Here is a 12,880-nt window from a genome sequence, read left to right on the forward strand (position 1 = left end):
CCTGAGAAGTCACCCCCAGGCCAGGGCGGAGTGGCCTATGTCCTCCGTGTGCCCTTCAGCCCCCATGCTTACCTCTACCCAGTGCCCTGTAACTGCTGGTCCATTCAGTCATTCATTCACTCAGCAACTAATTCTTGAGCACCTCCTAAACAGCAGGTGCAGATCTAGGCACTGGGGATATCCTGTGAACAAGCAGCCTCCCCCGTTAGCCGTGGTAAGACATCTGCCTCCTGCAGGTGTTCACACGCGTTCCTTCGCCGTTCACCCGATGAACCCCGACTGTCAGTGCTGACTGTGTGCCGGGCCCTCTGCTACTCGCTGGACCTTGGGAACTGAGCACAGAGAACTGGACCACTTTAAGGTCCAGTGGAAGGACAGACGAGCTAGCGCAATTAAGAGAAATAAATGCTACGTTAAGCAGCACAAAGACGCAGCCCCTCACCTGGTCTGGGGTGGGAGGGGAAGAGTACAAAAAGGCTTCCTGGGTGAAGTGGCATCTGGACTGGGCCCTCTGCTCCGGGAGGCTCTGGGTGCCCCATCAGTTGTCCCCTCCATTAGCCCACAGAGCCCTCGGGCTCTTCTCCAGCCGCTGAGCTTGGCGGGCGGCCTCGCCCTGCTTCCTGCCAGCGCCTCCGTGGCAGGGGCTTCTGCTAAGTGGGGCTGCGTCAGGGAAATCCTGCCCTCCCCTCGCACACATTCCTGAACTTCTGGTCTGAGGAACCTCGTGTCCCCTCCAGCACTCCCTGGCTGCCCGGGTCGAGCCTGGTTAGTTTGCTCCTCCTCAGTGAGCCTGAACCCCGAATGCACTTACTTCTTCCCTCATGAGGAGAAAGAGTGTGCAAAACCTGCCCCAGCCTTTAGAAACACAGCACTGGGCTGTTTCCTGGGGTGGGTGGGAGAAAGGAGGCGGTACGTGCTTGATCTTTTTCCTACTAACACAGGCAGTTACTTGTAAAATAACAGGCACTGTGCTATAAAAGCTTTGCATGCATTATTTTATTTATTCCTCGTCACAGCTCTCTAAGTAGATGATATGATCATTTCCCTTTTGTAGTTGAGGAAACAGAAGTGGGGAGGGGTTAAGTGATTTGCCAAACACCCCCACAAAAAAGTGCCTTGCCCAAGGTTACATAATTATTAAAGTCACATACTGTTATTAAATTGGAATCCTGGTTTTATTTCTTTCCAGAGCCCAACTTTTTTTTTTTTTTGATAGAAAAATTCTTTGCTCAAAACACATTTATAGGTTGACACGGTTTAACTAGAACAAACCTGTCCAAATCCATGTAGATAATGACTGGTTTATATAATATTATAGTAGAGTGCCTTCAAAACAGTGGGGCCTATAGATGCCTTCAAAAGCAAAAATCCAATTGTCAAAATTGATAATGCAAACTTTTCATCTATAGATGAAAACAGTTATCCATGCAATCAAAATGTACAGTGCCTGTCACACTCAAACTTACAAACCATTGGCCTTAAGATAATTCTACCTTGTATTAAGTCATTTTCCCACATCCATATCATTTCAAAACACGGGAAGTATCCTTTAGCTATCGAAAACCACTGACTGACCTACTATTCAAAGTGTCTCAGAAATGCCATCCTTTACTTAACATACCCTTAAATTTTGTGTTAACCCTGGTTCACCATGATTTCGTCCATATATGTTTGTATAAAGACTATCAAAGGCCTGATGACTCTTTGTCTATTGCCTTGAAGCAATTTATATTTCTACTCTTTGCAATCCTGTCACATATATGACATAGAAATGAAAATAAAAATTCCCTTAACATAGCCATGTTTTCAAATATGTTAATTTCCTTAGATAGTATTTACACATATTTACTGCATCAGCATCATGGATTGATTTTTTTTCCAATTAACAAAATATTAAGTGACTTCTTTAATGAGAGTGACTTTAAAAAGATACTTAGTTCCTGGAGACATTTCTCAAAAATAAACTTTTATCATTTAGCTTTCAATGTTTTGCTATTAGTACTTAGAAAGGATCATTTAGATGGTTAATTTCAAGAGAGTTAATAACCTAAAGCTAGATTCATTCCTATATATAACCCATTCTGCTCTGCAGAAAAGGCATGTGATTTCACCAAATTCCCAGCCACAAAACAGAATGATCTTCAAAAATTAACATGAGTGTTGTACCTCCCAGAACTGTCACTTCGACTTTAGTTGGATATCTAGTTGGCCAGAGCCCAACTCTTACCTTCAAAGTGTGAAGAGGAGAAAAAGATTCAGCTGGAGGAAGGTCAAGTCCTTATAAGCCCATATAAGCAGTTCCTTCTTAATCCCCAGAATGGTGGGAAGAAATTTTTGGATTTTGGACTGAGTGTGACAGGTTGGATTTGCATTCTGATGGTTCCCACAGCCTTTCGAATCAAGATCCTTCCACTTACTGTACTTCTCCCTGACACCTATGTCCCCACCCTCGTCAGGCCTTCTTTCCATAACTCGCCTATGTTTCTGCCAGCTGGAAGGAGTGGCGCTTTGTGGACAAAGATGAGAAGGCCCGTCTGCAGCACCAGGTCACTGAGGATGGAGAGTTCTGGTGAGTCCAGGATCCAGCAGAACCAAGAAGGGGCAGGGAGCTGAAATCCCAAACCTCGGCCCCTGGCCTGAGGCCAGCAGACTCCAGCCCTGGGCAGATTTGGGCCCTGGTCTCCCCCTCCAGGCAGCGGGCAGCAAGGCTGACGTTCTGAGAGGAGTCCCCCGGGCAGGGTGATGACTGAGCACGCACCCACTGCTCCAGTAGCACTTGCTCCCCAGCTTTTCTGCACCTAGAAAACTCCACTTAACCCAAGGCCATCCTCACCCTCAGCCTCACTCAGATGATTCCTATTCAGCCTTCAAGTCTCAGTTTAAAGGGAACTCTCTAAGGGACCCCCTAAATTCTCACAGAGCTGGCATATAGTCTGGGATATTCCCCACCCTTAAAATTGCTTAATTTTCTTTCTTCCTCCAAACACACCTCTTTTTCCCAAGGCCTAGCACTGGGGTGCATTGGCGAGGGCTGCGTCCCCCACTGGGAAAGATAAGACTAAGCCCTGTAGCCTGTCCTCACCTGCTTCCACAGGGGTCTCTCTCTTTTTCCAACCTCTCAGGATGTCATATGATGATTTCATCCACCATTTCACGAAGCTGGAGATCTGCAACCTCACCGCCGATGCTCTGGAGTCTGACAAGCTTCAGGCCTGGACCGTGTCCGTGAACGAGGGCCGCTGGGTGAGGGGCTGCTCCGCCGGAGGATGCCGCAACTTCCCAGGTGGGAGACGCTCTTGATGGGGAGTCCAAGCAGAATAAGTTCCAGGGAGCATAATATTAACCATCATTTATTGAATTGTTTTTTAAGTTCTGGACATCAGTTATCTTATTAAGCCCTTTCTTCCCATTTTGCTAAGAAGGAAACTGCCATGCTGAGGAGTTGGCAATAGGGAACAGTAACACCTTTCAAGCAGTAATCTGTCCAAGCACAGTACTCTGTGAGTTGAGGAAGGAACTGGAGGACCATGTTAGCAGCTGCTGCAATGGGTCAAGCCGGAGATGATAAAAGCCTAGACCACCAGCAGAGCTGGAGGGGAGAGGGCAGATCTGAGAACTGTTAAAGGGAGAAAATACGGGGTGGTGTGGAGAGTGAAGGAGAAGGGAGAATGAAGAATGACTCCAAGAGCCCTGGTTTGGAAGCCTCAGTGGATGGGGGCGATATTTCAATATATGCCATACAAGAAAAAAATCAGCATTTGCTTGATCTTGGTGGAATTGGTGGATTTTAGGGAGGAGAGTTCAATTTGGGGCATGGAAACTTGGAAGACCTGGAGAATATCCAGGTGAAGATGTATAATTTACAGAATTAGATGTACAGATTAGAAAGGACCTCAATAAATATTTGTGGAAGGAAGGAGAGAGGAAAAGGAGGAGGGGAGGGAGGGAGGGGGAGAGAGAGAGAGATTGAGGATATCTGAGGAGTCATCAGCACGTAGGGGGTTGTTAAAGAGCAGATGTGGGGAAGCGGACTTGGCCCAGTGGATAAGGTGTCCACCTACCACATGGGAGGTCCAGGGTTCAAACCCCAGGCCTCCTTGACCCGTGTGGAGCTGGCCCACGCACAGTGCTGATGAATGCAAGGAGTGCCATGCCACGCAGGGGTGCCCCCCGGGTAGGGGAGCCCCATACGCAAGGAGTGCACCCCATAAGGAGAGCTGCCCAGCACGAAAGAAAGTGCAGCCTGCCCAGGAATGGCGCCGCACACACGGAGAGCTGACACAACAAGATGACGCAACAAAAAGAAACATATTCCCATGCCGCTGACAGCAACAGAAGCGGACAAAAAGAAGAACATGCAGCAAATGGACACAGAGAACAGACAACTGGGGCGGGAGGGGGAGGGGAAAGAAAGAAATAAAATAAATCTTTAAAAAAAAAAGAATAGATGTGGATAAGATTGCTTGGGAAGGCAGTGTAGGTGGAGTAAGAGGAGAGGGCCTAGGACCAAACCCTGGGACCAACAACATTTAAGGACAGTAAAGTAAGGTGAGGAAAGTGAAGTCATTGGCAAAGACTGAGAATGAAAGTTCAGAGAGGAAGGAGGAGAACTGGGAGAGAATGGAGTCACAGAAGCCCAGTGAGGAATCAACAGTTCAAATGCAGGAAGAGGTCCCGTGATGAAGTCTAGAGCATGTCTATTCAGTGCGGCCAGTGAGAGGTCATGGGTGAACGTCACCAGCTCCATTTCAGTGGAAGGGAGATGAAGTAGTCTAACGAGGGGCAGAAAAGTAAGTCAGTAATGACGGTGGTATACGTGATCCTCTCGAGAACTTTGGGACGAGAGAGAACACTAGCGGGGAACGAGATCAGGGGCGAGATCCAAAGGAGAGATCCACAGTTTGTAGCTGAGGAAGGAGCCAATTAAGATTTACACCATACAGTATGGTAATCTACGAGCGTGTCTTACCTTCTCTTTTGGCCTATTGTCTCCTCGAGAGCAGAATCCATGTGTACATTCCTGGAGAGCAGAATCCATGCGTACATGTTCCACATTTGTCTTGCTGTCTCTTAATGCAGAACTTTGTACCCAGTAGTAGAAGGTGATGACTATTTGCGGGATGAATACGCACATACTTGCACAGCAACGCCATCACTAACACTCTCTCTACTCTCCTAACCATAGTTCCCATCTCTTCCTCTGCTGTTTTTTTTTTTTAAGGCAAGATGTGTATATGTTTTTTAAAATTCAACATGAATATTGTAGCATCAAATCATATTACACCCAGGATGTTCTAGGGCAAGGGTTAAGAGCTTATGTTTGGGGGAAGCGGACTTGGCCCAATGGATAGGGCATCCGCCTACCACATGGGAGGTCCAAGGTTCAAACCCCGGGCCTCCTTGACCCGTGTGGAGCTGGCCCATGAGCAGTGCTGATGTGCGCAAGGAGTGCCGCACCACGCAGGGGTGTCCCCCGTGTAGGGGAGCCCCACGTGCAAGGAGTGCATCCCGTAAGGAGAGCTGCCCAGTGCAAAAGAAAGTGCAGCCTGCCCGGGAATGGCGCCTCACACACAGAGAGATGACACAACAAGATGCAACAAAAAGAAACACAGATTTCCAGTGCTGCTGATAAGGATAGAAGCGGTCACGGAAGAACACACAGCGAAGGGACAGAGAGCAGACAACTGAGGGGAAGGAGAGGGGAAGGGGAGAGAAATAAATTTTTAAAAAAAAGAGCTTATGTTTAAAGTGGTCTGAATCCCAACTGTTTCACTTACTAGCTGTGTGACCTTAGTAAGCCCCCTTGCCTTTCAGTGTCTCAGTTTCTTCATCTGTAAAATGGAAACAATAATAATACCAATATCATAGGGCTGTTATGAGGAGTCTGTGATTGGATGAGATAATGCATGGGAAGTTTTGAGCACAGTGCCCAACACATAGCAATGTGCTGTGTTGTTAAGGAAAAGACCAATTGGTGTTATCCCCTCCTCTTACCATCCCACTCCAAGAAGGAGAGGCTATTGTTATTGTTGCCATTATTGTTTCTATTGTCCTATTGTTTTTATTACCCTTATACCCACTGAGAGACAGGAAGTCACACACCCAGTGCATTTCCATCTATATAAAGGTATTGGCTACCCCCTTAAATCATTAGACAAATGCCTGAATCATTTCTTCCCATAAATATTAATTGAGCACCTACATGGGTGGGTAGAGATAAATAGGTTCCCTCCGTTTCGTTTCCCTTCCTGCCTTTTCTCAGAAAAGCAGATCTGAATGCACGTTTCCCTTTTGGGGGGCACAGACACTTTCTGGACCAACCCGCAGTACCGCCTGAAGCTCTTGGAGGAGGATGACGACCCCGACGACTCCGAGGTGGTGTGCAGCTTCCTGGTGGCCCTGATGCAGAAGAACCGGCGGAAGGACCGGAAGCTGGGAGCCAACCTCTTCACCATCGGCTTCGCCATCTACGAGGTATGCGGCCCTCGCCGGCTGAGCCCAGGAAGCTCACAACTTCCTAGGGAGGGGGCTTCATGGTTTTTTCACCCAGGAAGGGCTCTAGAGGGGTCCTCTGGCGCCCCCGATACTCAGGAACCCACAGAACCTTGGTATCAGGCCCGTTCATGCCAGAGCCTCTTGGGGGTTTGTAATGAGCGGGAGGTGGCGGGAGTGAGATGAGGGGAGGCACGTGGGGAGAGATTTTCGCCTTGACTCTACAATTGGCTGGCGTTCCCCTCTTGCAAGCCTTTCATCTCCAATCACATCTGAAACCTGCAGAATCTAAGCATCTTCTTTTTCTGTTTCTCCTCAAGGTTCCCGAAGAGGTATAGAAGTAGTGGCGGCCAGCAGCTGGGTGCAGCGTTCCTGGGGCTCCCCTGTTCATCTGGAGCATGTCAGGGAGCGTGGGGGAGGTGGGGGGGTGGGCAGCACCGTGGGAGGAGAGGGCTTTGCCTGCTGCCTTTCAACTCTGGGGCGGGTGCCTGGCTGCAGCCCTCAGGATGTGCTCTTCATCCTATACACACAAGCACACACGCACACACCCAAACGCCGTCACCGAGGCCCACAGTCACACGCTCAGTCACAGACACATACTGAGGGTGTCTGCCCTCTTTGGGAGGAGGGATCACCTCCTCAGAACCCGGCCACGGCCCTTCCTGCCTCTGTGGGGTCAGCCTGGGGGTGATTTGGAGCCACCGAGCAGCAGTCGGGCAAGCCGCCCTGAGCGTGGAAATGATAGTTGACCTTTGCTTCTGAATCACAAGGGAAAAGAGGAGGAAATGGGGTAGGGAGCTCCAGGGATGCTGAGCTCCAGGAGGCTTTGGGAATTGGAAGGAGGTAGGTCAAGGCTATGAAGTGAATGACAGGAGACTTGGGAAGGGACCCCCGGAGGGGCGCTGTGAGCTGGAAAGGGTGTCCCTCGTGAGGGGCTCAGATCCCACGAGCTCTTCTCTCCCCCAGATGCACGGGAACAAGCAGCACCTGCAGAAGGACTTCTTCCTGTACAACGCCTCCAAGGCCAGGAGCAGAACCTACATCAACATGCGGGAGGTGTCCCAGCGCTTCCGCCTGCCTCCCAGCGAGTATGTCATCGTGCCCTCCACCTACGAGCCCCACCAGGAGGGAGAATTCATCCTCCGTGTCTTCTCTGAAAAGAGGAATCTCTCTGAGTGAGTCCCAGCCCAGCTTTCTCTGTCTGTCCCTAAAAGCCCACATGACCTACTCCAGAGGTTGGAAGAATGAGGCAGCGCGACCAGTCTCCTATAGTAGTCCTCGGCTATGTTGACCAGGCTGCGCCTTTTATCCCATTCCTGAGCCACTGGCCATATTGTCTTTGTTCATTCATTCATTCATTCATTCCACAAATATTTATTGAGCACTTGCTATGTTCCAAGTACACTTCTAGGCAATGGGAATAGAGTAGTGAACCAAAAGGAAAGAAATACCTGCCCTCAAGGAGCTTAATATTCTAGCAAGAGACCACTTATGGGGGTGGTGGGGGGTGGGCAGGGAATAGCATCTCTTAGATAAATGGTAAGGAATTAAAATAAAGTAGGGAAGGGAGATCGGAAATGTTGGGGGGGGGGTGAAATTTTAGGTAAGGTGATCAGGGAAGGCCAGTGAGCCCACATCCGTGCCCTCTTGGGATTCCTGCCGCTCTGATCTCTGTTGCTGAAAGAAGCACAAAATTCCATAGGTGGGTGCTGGGTCGTGCCATTGGGGAGCTCTGGGCAAAGCCAGCAGGAACCTGTGTGCCTGGGTTTGGCTGCTGCGGATGATGCCTACACAGGGCTGGTTCCTCTAGGCGGGTTGGGGGGTGTTGATTCCTGGGATTCTCTTGAGGTCAGTCCTGACTTGGCCACCGGGAAGTCATGTGACTTGAGCAAATTGTCTCTGTGCTTCCTACTTGCTCCTGGTAATACTGAAACTGCTTCATGTTTGTATTCCTCACAGGGGTGTTGAAAATACAATCTCAGTGGAGCGGCCTTTGGTGAGTGCTGTAGCTCTTACCTGTGAGAAGGTCCAGGGGCTCGCCCTCCCCAACCCGGGCCGGGGCCAGGCAGGTGGTGGAGGGGAGAGCAGGGACTGGCAGAGGGAGATGGGGGTCTGGAACATGCAGAAAAATTATCCCACGTTATCGCAGCTTCTGCTTGGCACGGCCAGAAGCAATAGACCTTTTGGTCCTGGGGACATTTGGTCACTCCTGGGGCTGGGAAGCTCAGAAGAGGATCCTTGAAGGGAGAAAGAGTTTGAATTAGAATGAGGGAAAAAGGCCATGGGAAGAAGGGATGACAATGAGAACAGGCGCTAACAGTGGATTATGGGGCATAATCTCACCCAGAGAAAAGAAAGTTCATCCATTCTGGAGTCAGTACAAAACCTGGATCCTCAACCTACAGCAGGGGGACCTGGACAAGTTACCTTACCCCTCTGATGCAGCTTTTCTGAGGCCTAAATAAATGAGATCGTGTATGTGACATGCCTGGCACAGCAGGAACACCCAAATGGTGGTTCTTACTGTGCTTTTCACCTGACAAGGTGCTCTTCATACGTTATCTTATTTGATCCCGGTGATGTTTCTGAGAAGTCGAGAAGGTAATTATCCCTGATTTTTAGGTGAGAAAGTAGAAGCTCAGGTTGTTCAATGACTTGCTCAGGTTCACAGAGCTAGCAAGTGGCAGGGCAGGGACTCTGACAGGTTCTTTCCCCCAACCCCATGTGAGGCCTGTCCTCAGGCGTGAAGCCCAAAGCGAGAGGCACAGAACTGGTGTGTGTGTGCTGGGCTCGCCTGGTGCTGAGGCTCTGGTGACTGCCTTGGGCTTTGGGCTCTGGTGAGTCCACAGTCCCTTGATCTCCGTGGGTGAGGCTCTGGGCCATCGGAGGACGGCACCCCCCCCCCAGCGCCCCTACACTGTCTTCCGGGGGGGTGACACTCATGACTCATAACCCTGAGCTGTGCCAGATCTCCAAGTGTCCTCCGCATCATCCCAGATGTTGGTTCTATTTTTATCTTTTGAACATTGGTCATCTGTGTAGAGTATTTATCAGGCATTGTCGACTCCAAAGCTTGTGAGAGTGAGTGTCCTTGTTCTCAGGAAATGTACCTGGAAGTGTTAAAAGCATGATACACGCAGCCTACTCTCAAATGTTTAGAAAATGGGTGGATGGATGGATGGATGGATGATGGGAGTGAGAGGGAGGGAAGGAGAGAGAGGGAGAGAGGGAATGATGTAACAAATGAAGCAAAATGCTACGTTGGTAAAACTGGGTATTTGGGTGGGGAATGTTGGAGTTCTGTGTACTTTTTCTGTACCCTTTTTGCAACTTTCCTGCAAGTTTGAAATGATTTCAAAAGGATAAGGGTGGAGGGGAAAGCAAATTTAAAAAGTTTATGAGAGCTGGTATGTCACTTATCTGCGTAGAGCAGGCAGGCATGGGGGGGGCAGGGTTTGGTGGCCCCACACTACTTTTTTTTTCTCTCCCCATCCTTCCCCCCAGTTGTCTGCTCTCTGTGTCCATTCGCTGTGTGTTCTTCTGTGTCTGCTTGTATTCTTGTCAGCGGCACCCAGAATCTGTGTCTCGTTTTGTTGCGTCATCTTGCTGTGTCAGCTTTCCATGTGTGCGGTGCCATTCCTGGGCAGGCTGCACTTTTTTCACCCTGGGCAGCTCTCCTTATGGTGTGCACTCCTTACGCGTGGGGCTCCCCTACGCAGGGGACACCCCTGTGTGGCATGGCACTCCTCGCGTGCATCAGCACTGTGCGTGGGCCAGCTCATCACATGGGTCAGGAGGCCCTGGGTTTGAACCTTGGACCTCCCATGTGGTAGGCAGACGCCCTATCCATTGGGCCAAATCTGCTTCCCCACACTGCTACCTTTGTCTTTAGTTCTCAGCTGACACTTAGCTTTAGTGTTGGAAGGATGACTGGGGTGATGGCCACTGTGGCAAAATCTGGAGGCTGCAGAGGGAGCGGCTGGTCACAGCTCCCACTGACCTTTGCCATAGGGGATTGATTGCAGGCTCAGTGTAGCCAGCCAGGCCTTCTAATTTTACAAAAGAAGCCCAAAACCTGGATTTCCATATTAAATCTCCCTCTATTCAATGTTTGCTCAAAAAATTAAAAATACTATACCTATGAAACAAAACTCATTTTCAGACCAGTTTTGGAAAAAATTAGTTGGAAGAACCCTTACCTTGGCCATATCAAAGAACAGAATGGACTCTAGACACAAAGCTGTCGCCTCAGGACCTCTCTGGGTCTGGAGAGGGGGAAGGATAAGTTCCTCCCCTCCCTTTCCAGCAGGCTTTTTGATTCCAAATGATCCAAATTTTTGGATCCAGAAACCTCACCCCAAGCTGAGGGAAACCAAAAACCACCGGGTTTTCTGGGAACTTGCTTTTCACTTATTCTGCGTTTTCTTGTTTTCTTTCCTTGTATAGAAAAAGAAAAAAAACAAGGTAAGCGTGACCGTGATAGCTGGAGAGCATGGAGTGTGTGCACGTGTGTGTGCACGTGTCCACAGACTTACCTCCTTCTCCCCCTCCTTCTCCCCCTCCTTCTCTAAGCTCCTGTTGCATCTTTGGCATGTAATAATTGTAGCTAATACTTTCTGAGTCAAAGCTATTTGCCAGGTACTCTTCTAAGTGCTTTACATGGATTAACTCGATCCTCAAAAACCTATGAAACTGGTACAATTATTATGCCCGTTTTCAGAGCAAGAAACAGTTAATGCCTATCTTCTCATTAAGAGGCAGAATCAAGACTTGGAGCCAGGTGGTGTGGCTCCAAAGTCTGTTCTTGAGCGCCTCTCCTATGAGAGGGGGATAGATGGTCAATCAGACCATCTTTTTTTTTTTTTTTTTTTTTTTTTAAATTTTTTAATTTTTTATTGACTTTGTAATAATATTACATTAAAAATATATATGTGAGGTCCCATTCAACCCCATCCCCCCACCCCCCCTCTCCCCCCCCCCAACAACGCTCGTTCCCATCATCATGACACATCCATTGGATTTGGTAAGTACATCTTTGGGCACCTCTGCACCTCATATACATTGGTTCACATCATAGCCCATACTCTCCTCCATTCCATCCAGTGGGCCCTGTGAGGATTTACAATGTCCGGTGATTGCCTCTGAAGTACCATCCAGGGCAGCTCCATGTCCCAAAGACGCCTCCACCTCTCATCTCTTCCTGCCTTTCCCCATACCCTTCGTCCACTATGTCCACTTTTCCCATTCCAATGCCACCTCTTCTATGTGGACATTGGATTGGTTGTGTCCATTGCACCTCTATGTCAAGAGGAGGGTCAGATTCCACCTGGATGCTGGATGCAATCCTCCCATTTTCAGTTGTAATCACTCTAGGCTCCATGGTGTGGTGGTTGTCCTTCTTCAACTCCATCTTAGCTGAGTGTGGTAAGTCCAATAAATCAGATTGTAGGTGCTGGAGTCTGTTGAGGCTCAGGATCTGGCTATCACATTGTCAGTCCAGAGATTCAAATCCCCTAAATATATCTTAAACCCCAACATTAACTGCACCTCCAGCACATTGGCATGAAAGTCTTATGAAGGGAGATCCCATCTGAGTCCAGATTCATCACACATAAACACCATTTCCAAAGAGGGGCCATCTGCCCTGGTAGTTAACCCCATCGGCCATGACCATAACTCCCATGGGTCTCTTTAGCCCTCAAAGGAACCAATATCTGGGGGTTGTATCTGCTTTATCTGTCTCTCTGACTAATCAGACCATCTTGACACGAGGCACCTGCAAAAACCAAAAGGAGGGCCCTTTCATTTCTCAGGGTCTGGCTAAGCTAAGCAAGGCTTGGTTCTCGAAGGAAATGGCAGCTGGTTTCATTCCTCAGAGTAATGAGGTAGTCACACTAGGGCTTCCACGGAGCGTGATTAGAGTGGGGGTTTGGGGTGGCAGATGGGGTGGGGCTCTGTAGGCAGGACAGCTCCTTCTCCCTCTTCTCTTCTTCCTGCCTGCTCCAGTCCTCCTTTTTTCTCAGACTTCTTGGGAAGGGGTGGTGGAGGATGCCCAGCAGGGCTAAGTCGTTGCCAGGGTCCTTGTTCTAGGTGAAGCTTGTTGCAACTCCATCTTAGGATAGTGACCTCTGACCCTGAACCAAGCTGCTAGGTCCCCTCCTGCGTCATGGCCCTGGTGCAGCATGCAGGCAGCCTGGTGGCCTCTGCTTGCTGCCTGTGTCCAGGCGGTGGCTCCACCTCCAGGGGCAAAGGGGAAAAGAGAACTTTTTACCTTTACAGCTCCAGAAGAGCTGTTCACCTTGGCTATTTTAAGGAAGAAGGAAGGAGAGCTATCTGGTGGCTTCCCTTCCTGGGGTGGTGGGTAGTTACCTCCCTCCACTAATTCACC

At 49.3% G+C, this 12,880-nt stretch overlaps 1 protein-coding gene across 4 annotated transcripts in view; it reads left to right on the forward strand.

The window, feature by feature from the left end:
• Positions 1–12,880, forward strand: part of CAPN3 (calpain 3) — a 58,438-nt gene that overhangs the window by 39,435 nt on the left and 6,123 nt on the right. For 3 of the 4 annotated variants that reach the window (XM_058294011.2, XM_058294012.2, XM_058294013.1), the window contains 6 exons: positions 2,492–2,569; positions 3,123–3,283; positions 6,305–6,474; positions 7,459–7,667; positions 8,452–8,488; positions 10,939–10,956. In XM_058294011.2, coding sequence (XP_058149994.1) covers positions 2,492–2,569; positions 3,123–3,283; positions 6,305–6,474; positions 7,459–7,667; positions 8,452–8,488; positions 10,939–10,956 — 673 coding nt within the window. The remainder of the gene's footprint in view (positions 1–2,491; positions 2,570–3,122; positions 3,284–6,304; positions 6,475–7,458; positions 7,668–8,451; positions 8,489–10,938; positions 10,957–12,880) is intronic. The other variant, XM_058294014.2, reaches the window with a different exon arrangement.

The sequence above is a fragment of the Dasypus novemcinctus genome, chromosome 3 (assembly GCF_030445035.2).
Source record: "Dasypus novemcinctus isolate mDasNov1 chromosome 3, mDasNov1.1.hap2, whole genome shotgun sequence".
NCBI lineage: Eukaryota > Metazoa > Chordata > Mammalia > Cingulata > Dasypodidae > Dasypus > Dasypus novemcinctus.